The sequence below is a fragment of the Ahaetulla prasina genome, chromosome 3 (genome assembly GCF_028640845.1).
Source record: "Ahaetulla prasina isolate Xishuangbanna chromosome 3, ASM2864084v1, whole genome shotgun sequence".
Taxonomy (NCBI): Eukaryota; Metazoa; Chordata; class Lepidosauria; order Squamata; family Colubridae; genus Ahaetulla; species Ahaetulla prasina.
Genome location: NC_080541.1, coordinates 14,143,694 through 14,159,177, shown reverse-complemented (window position 1 = coordinate 14,159,177; position 15,484 = coordinate 14,143,694). Strand labels below are relative to the sequence as shown.

General features: G+C 44.2%; 1 protein-coding gene across 1 annotated transcript in view; it reads right to left on the bottom strand.

The window, feature by feature from the left end:
- KCNQ3 (potassium voltage-gated channel subfamily Q member 3) overlaps positions 1–15,484 on the bottom strand; it is a 237,720-nt gene that overhangs the window by 18,311 nt on the left and 203,925 nt on the right. The window contains exons 4-9 of the mRNA XM_058174539.1: positions 13,339–13,511; positions 10,946–11,098; positions 8,914–9,024; positions 4,776–4,871; positions 3,488–3,582; positions 1,228–1,251 (exon numbers count right to left, since the gene is read on the bottom strand). Coding sequence (XP_058030522.1) covers positions 1,228–1,251; positions 3,488–3,582; positions 4,776–4,871; positions 8,914–9,024; positions 10,946–11,098; positions 13,339–13,511 — 652 coding nt within the window. The remainder of the gene's footprint in view (positions 1–1,227; positions 1,252–3,487; positions 3,583–4,775; positions 4,872–8,913; positions 9,025–10,945; positions 11,099–13,338; positions 13,512–15,484) is intronic.

Here is a 15,484-nt window from a genome sequence, read left to right as displayed (position 1 = left end):
GGACACGGAATATTTTCAAGATATGGGGACAATTTTACCATAGGTTAGAGAAGAGATATAGATAAATGTATTAATAGTAAACAAAAGAATGTTATAATAATTGTGGGGAGAATATTGTAACAAAGGAATGGAAAATATCAAGAAAGGAGGAAGATAGGAGGAATAATAATAAGAAGTCACTGAAGAAACACCCAGATCAGGGGTTTCCAACCTTGACAACTTTAAGACTTGTGGACTTCAACTCCCGGACTCTGGGAGTTGAAGTCCACAAGTCTTAAAGTTGCCAAGATTGGAGACCCCTGACCTAGATGATACACTGAACCACTAATTATGTATTGTATGTTTGTTTGTTTATAAAATAAAAAACATGGGGGGAAAAAACCTTCCTTTATCCTACTATCTTCTTCGTTCTTCTAAGATCACCGTAGACCACAGTTAGTCCTCGACTTACGACCACAATTCAGCCCAATATTTCTGTTACTAAACTAGACAATGGTTACGTGAATTTTGCCCCAACTTTCTTGCCGTGGTTGTTAAGTGAATCACTGCAGCTGTTAAGTTATTAACATGGTTGTTAAGTGGATCTGGCTTCCCCATTGACTTTTGCTCGTCAAGAGGTCATAAAAGGGTTGCAGGGGCCTTGGGACCATGCAATCATCATAAATATGAGTTAGTTGCCAAGCATCTGAATTTTGACCGCATGACGAAGGAGTTGCTACATCATCATCGTCATCTTTTAACGACCCCATAATCCCTTGCAGGGTGGAGTCAGGGCAACTGAATGGAGCTGAGTGTTTACTGGCCAGATGCCCTTCCAGTTGCCAATGCTGAGTTTTGTTCAGCAGATATATTCTCATTGTGCCCAGAGAAAGAAATCTCTGCCTCTACCTAGGATCGAACTCACAGCCTCCTGATTTTGAGGCAAGAGCTCCTCCTCTAGGTCACTGCAGCACTCCACTAAGGAGATGCTACAATGGTTGTAAATGAGAAAAAAACAGTCATAAGTTTTCAGTGCTGCTGTAACTTTGGATGGTCAATAAGCAAATGGTTGTAAGTCAAGGACTGACTGTACTGTGTTCTACCAATATGTCTGCCTTAAGTTTTGTGAATGCTGTCTCTCAAACATCGCTTTCCCCAACCACCATAACTCATCCAAAGGAAGCCACCTTAGAAAAGGAAGCTCTATTAAAAGGAACATCAACCACACTGGAGATCCGAAGTACATACCTGGTTCCATCCACTTGTTCTTTCCTTTGGGAAAAGTGAAAGAGGGAGAAAAAAATGAGAACAAAACAATGGGGGGGGAAAGAGAAGTTAAATAGGATATTAAACATCAAAGGAAATTAGCATTATTGGTTTTGACGCCTAGCGGCTACGTTTGCATATCATATTTAACCTAGTCACAGGATTAAAAACCAGATGCGTTTGAATGATATGTTCCAGTTTGTGTTAATTCAATGGTTTCACTTTGCACAATAGGCAATACAATAAATAAAGCAAAACCAGGTTAAAATTAACCAAGCTTTGCATGCTGTACAAATGATACACGGTTTCATTAAGCCTGTTGTGCAAAGTCTGCCAATAAGGATCCTCATCATACTTTTTTTTCCTGCTCTATTCTATCCACAATTGAGCCCAATATTTATGTTGCTAAGTGAGAAATTTGTTAAGTGAGTTTTGCCAAATTTTATGGCTTTCCTTGTCACTGTTGTAAACTTCGTAACTTCATAAATGCATGGTACAACGTAGAAAAAACCCATCAGGACAAAATTCAGCAGTCCATCTGCATTTAAAAGACAAAGACCACTTTTTTGAAGACAGCCAAATTCACATTTTGGACAGAGAGGACCGCTGGATTGAAAGAGGAGTGAAAGAGGCCATCTATGTCAAAATCTATGTCAAAAAAAAAAAAGAGAGAAATATCAACAACCTCAGATATGCAGATGATACCATTCTAATGGCAGAAAGCGAAGAGGAACTAAAGAGCCTCTTGATGCGAGTGCAAAACTAAAGAGCCTCTTGATGCGAGGAAAGTGCAAAAGTTGGCTTGAAACTCAACATTAAGAAAACTAAAATCATGGCATCCGTCCCTTTCAATTCCTGGCAGATAGATGGTGAAGAAATGGAGGTAGTGACAGATTTTATTTCCTGAGCTCCAAGATCACCGCAGATGGGGACTACAGCCAAGAAATTAAAAGAGGCTTGCTCCTGGGGAGGAAAGCTATGGCAAATCTAGACAGCGTACTAAAAAGCAGAGACATCACCCTGCCAACAAAAGTGCGTATAGTCAAAGCTGTGGTTTTCCCAATTGCAATGTATGGCTGTGAAGGTTGGACCATAAGAAAGGCTGATCGCCAAAGAATTGAGGCCTTTGAACTCTGGTGCTGGAGAAGACTCCTGCAAGTCCCTTGGACTGCAAGGCGAACAAACAAGTCAGTTCTAGAGGAGATCAACCCTGACTGCTCTTTAGAAGGCCAGATCCTGAAGATGAAACTGAAATACTTTGGCCACCAAATGAGAAGGAAGGACTCACTGGAGAAGAGCCTAATGCTGGGAAAGATTGAGGGCAAAAGAAGAAGGGGACGACAGAGAACGAGGTGGCTGGATGGAGTCACTGAAGCAGTAGGCATGAGTTTAAATGGACTCCAGAGGATGGTAGAGGACAGGTAGGCCTGGAGGAATGTTGTCCATGGGGTCGCGATGGGTCGGACACGACTTCGCAACTAACAACAAAAAATGTCAAAATTGAACAGCCATCTCTCAACAGAGGGGGAGGGATATGACATTATCTATCTCCAGTCTACAACACAATCCTTCCAGCAGTTCCAAGAAGTCTCCACACCCATTTGCACCACCATCAGGTGACCCTGAGGACACAGATAAACCTCTAGATGGCCTCAACAACTCTCTAAAAGAATGGAAATGACCAGCTGTCTGCACGAGTATAAATCCTACCATTCCCCACCATCCAGTCAGAGCTGAAGAAGCTTCTTGGATGAGAAGTGAAACGTCTTGAAAGAAAAAAACAGAAAGTCCAGTTGCCTCTTGAAAAAACACCTTTGGGACAACCATGACCTAGATGACTGAGAATCTCCACAGACATAAGGATTGTCATACAAAGAACCCGTTCACTGCTAGAATATAAAATATCTTCCCAATTGAGGTCCTTTAGACATTCTGGACCTGAAGTCCCATAATCCTCAGGTAGCAAGAAGACACTGAAAGAGGGGTCTTCTAAGGATAACAACACCCTTCTCCTACTTTTCCATTACAAAACCCATATCTTTCCCATATCTTCCCCTCCAGTTTGGCTTAGACCAGGGGTCTGCAAACTTGGCTCTTTTAAGACTTGTGGACTTCAACTCCCAGAGTTCCTCAGCCAGCAAGTCTTAAAAGAGCCAGGTTTGCAGACTCCTGGCTTAGACGATCCTTCAAATGAACTATGTTGAGATACTGAACCAAAAATGTCCCAATGTACAGAACTTACCTGAAATATGGGAATGATACCACAGTCTCGTAAAACCTCCATGTGGCAACAAGATCTATCCTATTAGGATTAGTAGCATAGTACCTCCAGGCAGCCTAGAGAACACAAGAGAAGTATGAGAAATGTAGATCCTTGTATGTGTATGTCTGATAAACAAATGTTATGGAGAAAGTTTTCATAGATTAAGTATTGAGTATTAATCAACTAAATATATTAAGCAATGCAAGAGACAAAATCTGGATGGTTACTGATTCTTCATCCTGCATTTGAAGGGTATTAAAAGTAAAGGTTCCCCTCGCACATTTCTGCTAGTCGTTCCTGACTCTAGGGGGTGATGCTCATCTCTGTTTCTAAGCCGAAGAGCCAGCACTGTCCAAAGACACCTCCATGGTCATGTGGCTGGCTTGACTAAACCCCAAAGGTGCACGGAACGCTGTTACCTTCCCACCAAAGGTTGTCCCAATTTTTCTACTTGCCTTTTTTATGTGCTTTCGAACTGCTAGGTTGGCAGAAGCTGGGACAAGTAACGGGAGCTCAATAACGAGAGCTTCAAATAATTTAACCGGTTCTCTGCCCTAATGACCAACTGGGTAGGTGTGGCTCGGTGGTCATGTGACCATGGCCAACTCAACGTCACTCAGGTCGATGGGCACTTCACCTTAGCTGTTACAATGTAATAAGGGTTAGCCAGAGAGGCAATTTCTGTAAGCAGGGCAATAAAGATTAGGCTAGAAACAACACCAGAATGTTTCAGTTCCTTACAGGATTAGCCCCGTAAAGTGGAAAAAAACAAAATAAGATAAGAATAAGCAATCCAATTCTCTGAATTGCTTAGAAAGTTAACAACTGGTTCTCCCGAATAGTTGCGAACTGACTAAATCCCACCACTGCCTAGTTGGCCTCCTGCATCACGGTGGGGCTGGGGCATTTTTGCCCTCCCTGGGCTCCAGGGGCTTTCTTTGAGCCTCCAGGAGGGCAAAAATGGCCTCCCCAGGCTCCGGAGGCCCACTGGAGGCCAGAAACAGTCCTATTTCTGATCTTCCTGAACTTCTGGTAGGCCTGTTTTTCACCCTCCCCGAGCCTCTGCACACACTCTGCACTTAATTGCATCCAAGACAGGCTACGTGGGGATTCCAGGGAGGGGAGGGGAGGGGTAGGCAAGGTTAGACAGGAGTGGGATTTGGGGGTTCTCGGAACTGCACAGAATCTTAGCTAGAGGTTCTCCCGAACCCCTGCGAACCTCCAGCAGCCCACCCCTGCATGTTATGGAAAAACAGGACGTGCAAACCTGTATGAGTTCAGCTGCCGGTTTCCTTCTTTTTTCAAAGTGCTTTTGGCGATGTTGTTCCTGGACTTTTAGAGCCAGTCCTGAACCTAAAATGCCCTGTAAGGCAAGGTGAACAAATCAATGCTTGAAATATTTCTTCGTGAAAAGTATAGGATGAGGGGGAAAAATCTCTCCCTCCAGGTGACCCCATAATGAGGAGTCGGGGATCTGTTCTTTCTCCTGATTTTTTTTTTTAGGACAACAGAAGTCGAATTATTTTCTGGTTAGGTCTTATTTTGGGGAAAATACAGTACTAAATGCACCATCTGACTGACAATCTTACCTGGGGCTTATTTTTGGGGATAGGGCTTATATTACGAGCATCCTGAAAAATCATGCTAGGACTTATTTTCTGTTTAGGTCTTATTTTTGGGGGAAATACGGTACTAAATGTATCCATCTGGCTGATAATCTTAACTGGGGCTTATTTTTGGAGGTAGGGTTTATATTACAAGCAGCCTGAAAAATCATGCTAGGACTCATTTTCTGGCTGGGTCTTATTTTTGGGGAAACAGGGTAGGAATGCTCATAAAAATTATAGCGAGAAGAATATAAGCCATGTGGGACATTTTATCACCATCTGCTGTTGTTGGTGCTTCCATAGTCAAGAATGCCAATTTCTTCCCTCTGTTCTCCCTTCTCTTTTCTTGGGACTAACTTTCTTGGAGTCAATATTCCAAGCATGCCTCCCACTCACCATGTTCGGGTGATATTTAACAGGCCACCATGACTTTCCTGTGTTAGGATTTCTAGTTCCTCCTGTTTATTATCCATATCCTGTGTAAGGATGTACAGGTTGTACTTATATTATGATTGTAATGGAGCTTGCATATTACGGTCGTACGTTATAATGGTGGTTAAACAATTTTACTGTTTTGGTTTTTTTTGCAGCAGTCATAATGCGAACATGATGGTTGTAAGTGCAAACCCATGGTAGTCCTTAGATGTACAACCACAATTTGAGCCACAACTTTCGGTTGCTAAGCAAGAGAGTTGTTAAGTGAGTTTTGAACCATTTTGCGACCCTTCTTGCCACGGTTGTTTAAGTGAGTTACTGTTGTGACCCAGGCCCAAGTAGTTATTACCAGACACAATCAGTCCTAAACAAACATATTTTATTAGAACAGCTGAGAATTACTTCATTCTCAGCTTAGTCCAAATTAATTCCAAAACATATAGTTTAGAAAAGTCCTTCGGCCTTATCACAAATCTTTGTCTTCTCTGGCACCCTGCCAAAGGCTTTTCTTGGCAAAGCTCCATGAAGTTCAGAAACAAGAGACGCTGACTAGAAACAAATGTAGCAACATTACTTTCCTACAAAGAACCCAAGAGCCGTTGCTGTTCTTTTAAGCCTTATGGGAGGAGCCAATCACCTCCTGGCTTACTCCTGAGTCGTCCTTTTTGCTTCAGCTGCTCTTGCCTTCTGGCAGCTCTTCTCATGGTGCATTAGGAACAGGCTCCTCCTGTTCCTCTGCCTCTCTGCTGTCCGCCTCTGGAGGCTCTAGAGTCCCAGATGCCCCTGGCCCCATCTCTGCCTCCAATGAAGAGCCCTCATCTGGGCTTTCCCGACTCCAGGACTGGCCCATTGTCCTCCCCAGCCTCCTCACTGTCTTATTCCGCTGCCAGCTCCTCAGGCTGCTGGTGGACCACAACAGTTACTGCACTGGTTAAGTTTATTTCTTATGTGTCCTTCAGAATGATGGGGAGAATTTCCTTTTAATAATTTTTTTTTTTTTTTTGGAAAGAGAAGTCAATTTCACTGGTGTTCTCATTAATGCAGAGGGCATTCTTGAACTTATTTGGCTTCAATGTGGCCATAGGATGTGGTCTTTGTTCACTGTTTCATCACACAATCTTACCAGCAGTCTGCAGTTTCCATGACTTCCCATTAAATCTCACAGGATGATGCTAGTTAAAACCCCATCTTGACTCAATAGAATAGAGCTGGAAGGGACCTTGAAGGTCTTCTAGTCATCCCCTTTCTCAAGCAGGAGACCCTATATCTGTAATAGTGAACCTATGACATGTGTGGCACGCAGCGCCCTCTCTGTGGGCACGTGAGCCGTCGCCCCAGTTCAGCTCAGCCACGCATGCACACACACCTCCTGCCAGTGAGTTGATTATCCGGTCTCTGCTGCGCATGCACGGGGGATGAGGGGGCTCATGTGCATGCGTGAGGATCATGCGGGGGCACACACATGCACAAGAACGCATGTGGGGTGAATGCACAGAGGGAGCTTGGGGGGCACGCGAATGAACAGGAGTCATGTGCACATGCATGAAGGCAGGGACATGCGCAGGGGCCGCCCACACATTGCATTTTGGGGGTTCGGGCACATGCACGCGCATTTGCATGCACATGCTTTGGGCACTCCGGAAAAGGTTAGCCATCACTGCCCTATACCATTTCAGACACGTGGCTATCCAGTCTCTTTTTAAAATCTTCCAGTTCTGTTATAGAAGTAGTCCTCGACTTACAATAGTTCATTTAGTGACCGTTCAAAGTTACAATGGTACTATTAAAAAAAAGTGACTTAAGATCTTTTTCAAAGTTCTTTCCCTTGTATAGTCTATTATCAGACCTCTAGCATAGGCCTTCATTGTATCCCAAAGATTTCTGTATTGATGTATCCTCTTTTCTATTTTCTTTAAAAACGAAAGTCAATTCTTTCTCCAACCTCTGTACGAATTCCTTATCTTTTAATACTGTGTTATTTAAAGTCCACCTGGATCTTCTCCTTTGTCCCTTCCATTTCATCATCATGGGATTATGGTCTGCCCAGGTATTGGTTTCTATATCAATTTCTTCTATATTAGAAGTCAACTCCATAGTCATCCATATCATATCTATTCTAGACCATTTAGGTGTCTATTTGAATAAAAGGTGTATCGTCTATTTCCTGTGTTTCTTTCTCTCCATATATCTTTTAAGTTTACTTACTTTATCATTTAAAAAAAAAGACTTCGAAAGAGTCTTTCTACTTTGCCTTGTCTTCTGTGTATTATAATCTAATTTCTCGTCCACTATACCATTAAAATCTCCCATCACGCAAATATTGTCATAGTCCAAGTCAATTATTTTCATATGTAGTTTTCTATAAAAATCTTCTTGATTATCATTTGGAGCACATATTGCTATTAAAAGTATTTTCCTGTTATTGTATAATATTTCCACCATTAGAATCCTTCCATCTTGGTCTGTATAAACTTGCTCTTCCAAAATTGTATCTCTTTATATATAAAACTACTCCTCTTTTCTTACATTGTGGCAATGAAGTGAATATTTTCCCCAATTTTGGCTGTGCCAACAATTTGTTCATGTTGCTTTTTAATATGTACTTCTTGTAAACAAATTATGTCAAATTTTAATTTCTCTAATTTATGAAATGTTTTTTTTTTCTTTTGGTAGCTGAATTAAACTTTTGAAGCATCCCCCGAGATCAGAATTCAGATGTTTGGCCACTGGTTCATACTTATGACCATTGCTGTTTTCTAAGGTCGGGTGAGCCCCCTTTTGCGACCTTCTAAAAAGCAAACCCGGTGGGGAAGCCAGATCCACTTAACAACTGGGTTACTATCTTATCAACTGCAGCAATTTACTGAAGAACCGTGGCAAGAAAGGTCGTAAAACGGAGCACAACTCACTTAACAAATGTCTCACTTAACAATGGAGATTTGGATGTGTGTGTCAATTGTGGTCGTAAATCGAGGACTCCCTATGTTGAAAGGTTTGAGCAGCCAGGAGGGCTCCAGAACAGGGGTCTCCAACCTTGGCAACTTTAAGCCTGGAGGACTTCAACTCCCAGAATTCCCCAGCCAGCTTTGCTGGCTGGGGTATTCTGGGAGTTGAAGTCCTCCAGGCTTAAAGTTGCCAAGGTTGGAGACCCCTGCTCCAGAGAGATGGGAAGACACATCAGTGGAAGCCAGCAACATCTTCACTACCTCCAAAATTAAAGGAGGAAATTAGGAAGAAATCCTCAAGCAATATTAAAGAAACGGATGCCTTTTCATTCTCAGAGGAAGCAACTTTGTGGAATTGCAAAGAAAGATTTCAGGGCGGGGCCCCCTCACGTCTCAGGAAGTCCTTCGTGACACTTACAGCCGGAAGGGCAAAAAATGAAACTCCGATTAAGGAAAACGCTGCTGCGATCAAGCGCCCTTCCCACGTTTTGGGGGTCTTGTCCCCGTAGCCGATTGTTGCCAGCGTAATCTGTGGGGAGAAGGTTTGGGACAGTCTGTAAGAAAGACAAAGCAAATGGGCAGGAAGAATGATTCCTTGGCATTTCCAGAGGCCCCGTTCCGCACCCCGACTCTGCATCTCATCTGACTGGTAAGCCTGAGTTGCTACGCCCTGGAGGGCCCTGGACATCTACTACTGTCTGTAAGATTTTTCCCTCCTTCCTTCCTTCCTTCCTTCCTTCCTTCCTTCCTTCCTTCCTTCCTTCCTTCCTCCTCCTCTCCTTCCCGCCATCCTCTACTCCTTCCTTCTTCCCTTCCTTTCTTCCTTTCCTTCACCCTTCTGTCTCCCTTCTCTTATCCCTCCCTCCCATCCATCTCTTTTCCTTCCTTCCTTCCTTTTTTCCTCCTCTTACCTTTCCCTCCATCCCTTCCTCCCTCCTCCCCATCCATCCATCCCTACTCCTTCCTTCTTCCTTTCCTTCCTTCCTTCTTTTCTTCCCTTCCTTCACCCATCTGTCTCCCTTCTCTTATCCCTCCCTCCCATCCATCTCTTTTCCTTCCTTCCTTCTTTCCTTCCTTCCTTCCTTCCTTCCTTCCTTCCTTCCTTCCTTCCTTCCTTCCTTCCTCCTCTTACCCTTCTCTCCATCTCATCCTCCCTCCTCCCCATCCATCCATCCCTACTACTTCCTTCTTTCCTTCTTCTCTTCTTTCCTTCCTTTCTTCCCTTCCTTCGCCCATCTGTCTCCCTTCTCTTATCCCTCCCTCCCATTCATCTCCTTTTTCCTTCATTCCTTCCTTTTCCTACTCTTCCCTCCATCCCTTCCTCCTCCTCCCCATCCATCCATCCCCTACCTCCCTTCTTCCTTTCTTACCTTCCTTCCTTCGCCCACCCATCTTCCTTCTCTTATCCCCCCTCCGATCCATCTCTTTTTTCTGTCCTCCCTCCCTCCCTCCCTCCCCACACCTGTTTCCCTTCTTCTCTTACTCATCCTTTCCTCCCATCCATCTCTTTCCTTATTTTCCTTTCTTCCTTCTTCCTTCCCCACCCATCTCCCTTCCCTCTCTTACCCCTCTCTCCATCCCTCCTCATCCATCTCCTTCCTTCCTTCCTTTTCCTATTCTTCCCTCCATCCCTTCCTCCCTCCTCCCCATCCATCCATCCCCTATTCCTTCTTTCTTCCTTTCTTCCCTTCCTTCCTTTGCCCACCCATCTTCCTTCTCTTACCTCCCCCTCCCATCCATCTCTTTTTTCCATACTTCCTCCCTCCCTTCCCGCACCTATTTACCTTCCTTCTCTTACTCATCCTTCCTCTCATCAATCCCCTTCCTAAATTTCCTTTCTTCCTTCTTCCTTCTCCCACCCATCTCCCTTCCTTCTCTTACCCCTCCCTCCATCCTTCCCCCATCCATTTCCTTCCTTCCTTCCTTCTTCCCTCCCTCCCTCCCTCCCTTCCTCAAGCTATAATCAATACCAGCCAGAGGCTGAGTTTACAAGAATCAGGAATTTTGGTTGCAAAATTCACCTATTTACCTGGGTATCCACACTAAGCCAAATCATAAAACACGCCGACCCACCACACTCAACAGTACTAACATTACCCAGGCCTAGCAGACTGTACAATTAGGACTAACTGACCTGGGTCAGCAATGCGGTATGAACACAGCAGTGGTGGGTTGCCCCTGGTTTGGACCGGTTCTATAGAACCGGCGGAAGGCTCCGCCCACTGACCCAAACGTTACCAAAACTCTTCTGCGCATCCGCAGAAGAACACGCACGCAAGTGGAGCAAACACATGCACGCGGGCATGATGCAAACTGGTAGTAAAGGTAAATAGAACTCAACCCCTGGAACACAGCCCATGCAAGCCCCATAAAGTAGAAAAACTCTGCCGTGTTCAGACAAAAAAAAAAAAAGTCTAAAACAAATGAGCTGGATCGCCGTTGATACTGACCAGTCCCCACCAGAGGGCGTCAGCATAGGTCCCAAACTCTTTGGTCTCTTTTCCATCCTCATCTTTTTCAAGCACGTCCTTCTCCACCAGATAAACCAGGAACGAAGAGAGGATGAGGGTTAAGAATCCAATGTACCAGGCAGTGATGAGCTCCTAAGAGAGAACAGGTGGGCATAAGCAAAAGGAAAACACTCAACCCGACCATCACAGTCTGAATTGAAACTAATTAAATTGAGTTGAGGAAGATTCTCAGCCATCCAGGTAGAGTTGTCTGGAAGTGGTATCATAGCAACGGGACTTCTTTTCCTTTTTTTTTTTTTTTTGGTTTGACGTGTTATGCTGCTTATCCAAGTAGCTTCTTCAGTCGGTCCGAAAAAGCTACTCAGAGAAGCAACCTAATTAAACCTAATTCAACCTAATTAAATTAATTTACTCTGACCGGTAAGCTGTACCCCCTCAGGATTGTCCCAAGAGTTTGCGAAAGAACCTCAGAGACTCCTCTCTTTCTTCACGAATCTATCTTCTCACCCACATTGTTGCTACCTGCTTCTCATTCTCTTTGGCATGACAAGAGATTATCTTCAGTGATTACCACAGATAAGAAATAGAAGCCAGAATGGAATGGAATGGAATGGAATGGAATGGAATGGAATGGAATGGAATGGAATAGAATAGAATAGAATAGAATAGAATAGAATAGAATAGAATAGAATAAAATAGAATAGAATAACAGTTGGAAGGGATTTTGGAGGTCTTCTAGTCCAACCCCCTGTTTAGGCAGACAAATGGCTAGCCCACATTTTCTTAAAAATTTCCAGTGTTGGAGGATTCATAACTTCTGCAGGCAAGTTGCTCCACTGATTAATTGTTCTCATTGTCAGGAAATTTCTCCTTAGTTCTAAGTTGCTTCTCTCCTTGATTAGTTTCCACCTATTGCTTCTTGTCCTGCCTTCGGGTGCTTTGGAGAATAGCTTGACTCCCTCTTCTTTGTGGCAGCCCCTGAGATATTGGAACACTGCTATCATGTCTCCCCTAGTCCTTCTTTTCATTAAACTAGACATACCGAGTTCCTGCAACCGTTCTTCATATGTTTTAGCCTCCAGTCCCCTAATCATCTTTGTTGCTCTTCTCTGCACTCTTTCTAGAATTCCCACATTGTTTTTACATCATGGTGACCAAAACTGAATGCAGTATTCCAAGTGTGGCCTTACCAAAGCATTATAAAGTGGTATTAACACTTCACATAATCCTGATTCTATCCCTCTGCATCTACTGCTCCTGCTCAGATCTATTCCTGCTGTCTAAACTGGCATGAAAGGTTAGCAAATGAGCAGGCTACTGTGTAAAGATCAACATGGAGTAGATCCAAAAGGTTATTGTCAGTAGACCTTCCCTTGAGGTGTGGAATAGATCCATTCTTACACCAACCCTTAGAAATGATCCCCAACTATGATAGAAGTTAATATAGTTACTATGTACAAGTAAAATTTAGAAGTTGAGAGTACTATTATGTATGCTTAAAAAGGAGAGAGAGAGAGAGAGATATGATGATGGATAGATACGTAATACTTTTTAATATGGGAATTGTTGTTATTAGAGGTTAGAAATAAGGGAGAGAAAGCAGAAATTGGGAAAATACTGCTATGTATACTGCTACAAAATATAATACATTATAATTACAAGGTATATGTAAATCTTAGAAGCAAAAAAAGAAAAGAAAAAGACTATTACTATGTATAAATAATACTATTATTGTTACCAGTATTTTGCATAGAGCAAATTGACCCATACAATGTATTCACTAAATATGTTGAGGGGCGGGGGGAACCACCATAAATAAAATTACCCCCCCCCAAAAAAAGGATCCCCAAACTACTATGAATACTCAATCTGGACCAGCGGAGGTGCTTTAGGGGATAATTTATCCCTCATGGCTACATTGCTTTCATTCTATTCTTTTCCCCAAATCTTCCCCATTTCCTTCTAGCACTGATGATGTTACCTAGCTGGGTAATGAAACATCTGCAAGAAAACAAGCAAGCTCAGAGAGCACCAAGGACTCCATAGTCTTCCTCCTCTTCCTCCATAGTTTTCCTCCCCATCTCCCTCTTCTGTCTCCCCACTCTCTCCTCCTCTTCCTCCTCCTCCTCCTCCTCCTCCTCTCCCTTTTAGCACTGATGATGTTACCTAGTTGGGTAAGGAAACATCTGCAAGAAAACAAGCAAGCTCAGAGAGCACCAAGGACTCCATAGTCTTCCTCCTCTTCCTCCATAGTTTTCCTAGTTGGGTCCCTTTCCTCCATGTTACCTAGTTGGGTAAGGAAACGTCCTGCCGAGGACCCTGCAGTTCAACCCTCAGCTACCAGCGTTCTCCCTTATCGCTTCCCTTCTTACTTTGCTGTGTGCACAAATAGCTGATCCCAGAAGCTTCCAGGTGCCACCTCTCCGGTCCATACGCAGCATCCTTAGGATCTGGAGGAAACGGAGACTTCTCAGAGATGTTGCTAGGACATTGCCTTGGTTGCCAACCGCTACCACTGGGACAGAGGCGATCAGTACGAAGATATCTGCGCAGAGAGATAGAGAACAAATCTTGCCCAAAGAAAGAATCCAGGATTCAATTGAAAATCTAGATGGTATGAAAATCTAGATGTTCTGACCAGGCTCCCAAACACGAAAAATCCTCTGTAGTTAACTAAATGTTTCCTTTATTCGGAGCACCAGCAGCTCTGGCAAAAAGTCTCACAGCAGGCTAAGAAGTCTGTCCAGCAAGGAGATGATTAGTTGTCTGCCACACTTATTCATCTCCATCCACTGCCTTTTATCCCCAGAGCTAGGGTGGGGCTTTGCTAGCAGCAGTGGATGTTCCGTCCCAAGGACCGGCCCATAGATTTCCACTGTTCTCCTCTCCTCTGCCTTCTGCACATCTGCAAGTCAGGCACTGGACCCAGCTGTTCCTCCTCTTCCTCATTAGCCACCTCCAAACCTGGGGGCTGTTGACTCCCCATCCAAGGGCTGACGAACAGCCCAGGCTCCGAGTCTGTCTCTCTGCCAGCTCCATTCCCTCTCCCCCCTCAGAGCTCTCAGGTTGCCTTGATGCTGGCCCTGACTCCCACGCCTCCTCCTCTAATTCAGCTGCCAGCGGCCAACAGGGGAATTTAAAAAAAACACATCTGTTTCAGGTTAATTTAATTTCCTTGTTTGTAGCTTCATCTACATAAGTTGTTTTGGGACGATGATAATATCACCTACACCAGTGGCCCCCCCAACCTTTTGGGCACCAGGGACCAGAGAAAGGTTTTTTTCCCGTGGACCGGAAGGGGCGTGGTTTTGTATGCTGCCTGCATCCTGTGGATGGGACTTTGCTTGTTTGCACGGACCGGTTGGTGGCATACAGTGTAGGGCCGCGGTGTGGCTCAGGTTGTAAGAAGCCTGTTATTAAAACACAGCTGCCTGCAATTACTGCAGGTTCTAGTCCCACCAGGTCCAAGGTTGACTCAGCCTTCCATCCTTTATAAGGTAGGTAAAATGAGGACCCAGATTGTTGGGGGGGGCAATAAGTTGATTTTGTAAATATACAAATAGAATGAGACTATTGCCTTACACACTGTAAGCCGCCCTGAGTCTTCGGAGAAAGGCGGGATATAAATGTAAAAAAAAACAAAAACAAAAAAACAGTGGAGCAGTGGCGGTCCATGGACCTGGGGTTGGAGACAGGTGTGGGTTCTACTTACCTTTACTACTGGTTCGCAATGGAAGTGCACGCACATGCTCAATTTGTGCGCATACTTCTGCGCATGTGCAGAAGCCCCTTGTTGATGTCGGGGTGGGTGGGCGGAGCCTCCCATCGGTTTTACTACCGGTTCTATAGAACCGGACAGAACTGGGAGCAACCCATTACTGCTTGAGGACCCCTGACCTACACATTTCCACGACTTTATCAATACAGGTAGTCATTGATTTATGATGCTTCATTTAAATAAAGTAACAGTAACAGAGTTGGAAGGGACCTTGGAGGTCATCTAGTCCAACCCCCTGCTCACGCAGGCAGCCTGTACTAGGGATTCGAGCCGCCGAACTGCCGACCTTTCTGATCGACAAGCTCAGCGTCTCACCCAACTGAGCCACCGAGCTTGATTGACAGCTCCGGTTGGATTGGCAGATGGGTTGTCCTGATGATGGGGGAGGGCCAAGAAGGGAGGGGCAGAAACGAGCACAGGTATTTCTCATCAGTTTGTAATAGTTTGTAATCGTGCTAGAGAAGCCCTGATGGTTTAGACCAGGGGTCTCCAACCTTGGCAACTCTAAGACTTGTGGACTTCAACTCCCAGAATACCTCAGCCAGCAAAGCTGGCTGAGGAATTCTGGGAGTTGAAGTCCACAAGTCTTAAAGTTGTCAAAGTTGGAGACCCCTGGTTTAGACTGCTACGTGTAGGTCGTCTTCAGTTGGAGAAAAGTTCGAATACAAATCAAAAGGAAGAAATAAACACTTATCTCATTAGACCTGGCCTGTTTTATTTTATTTTTCTCTTTTCTTAAA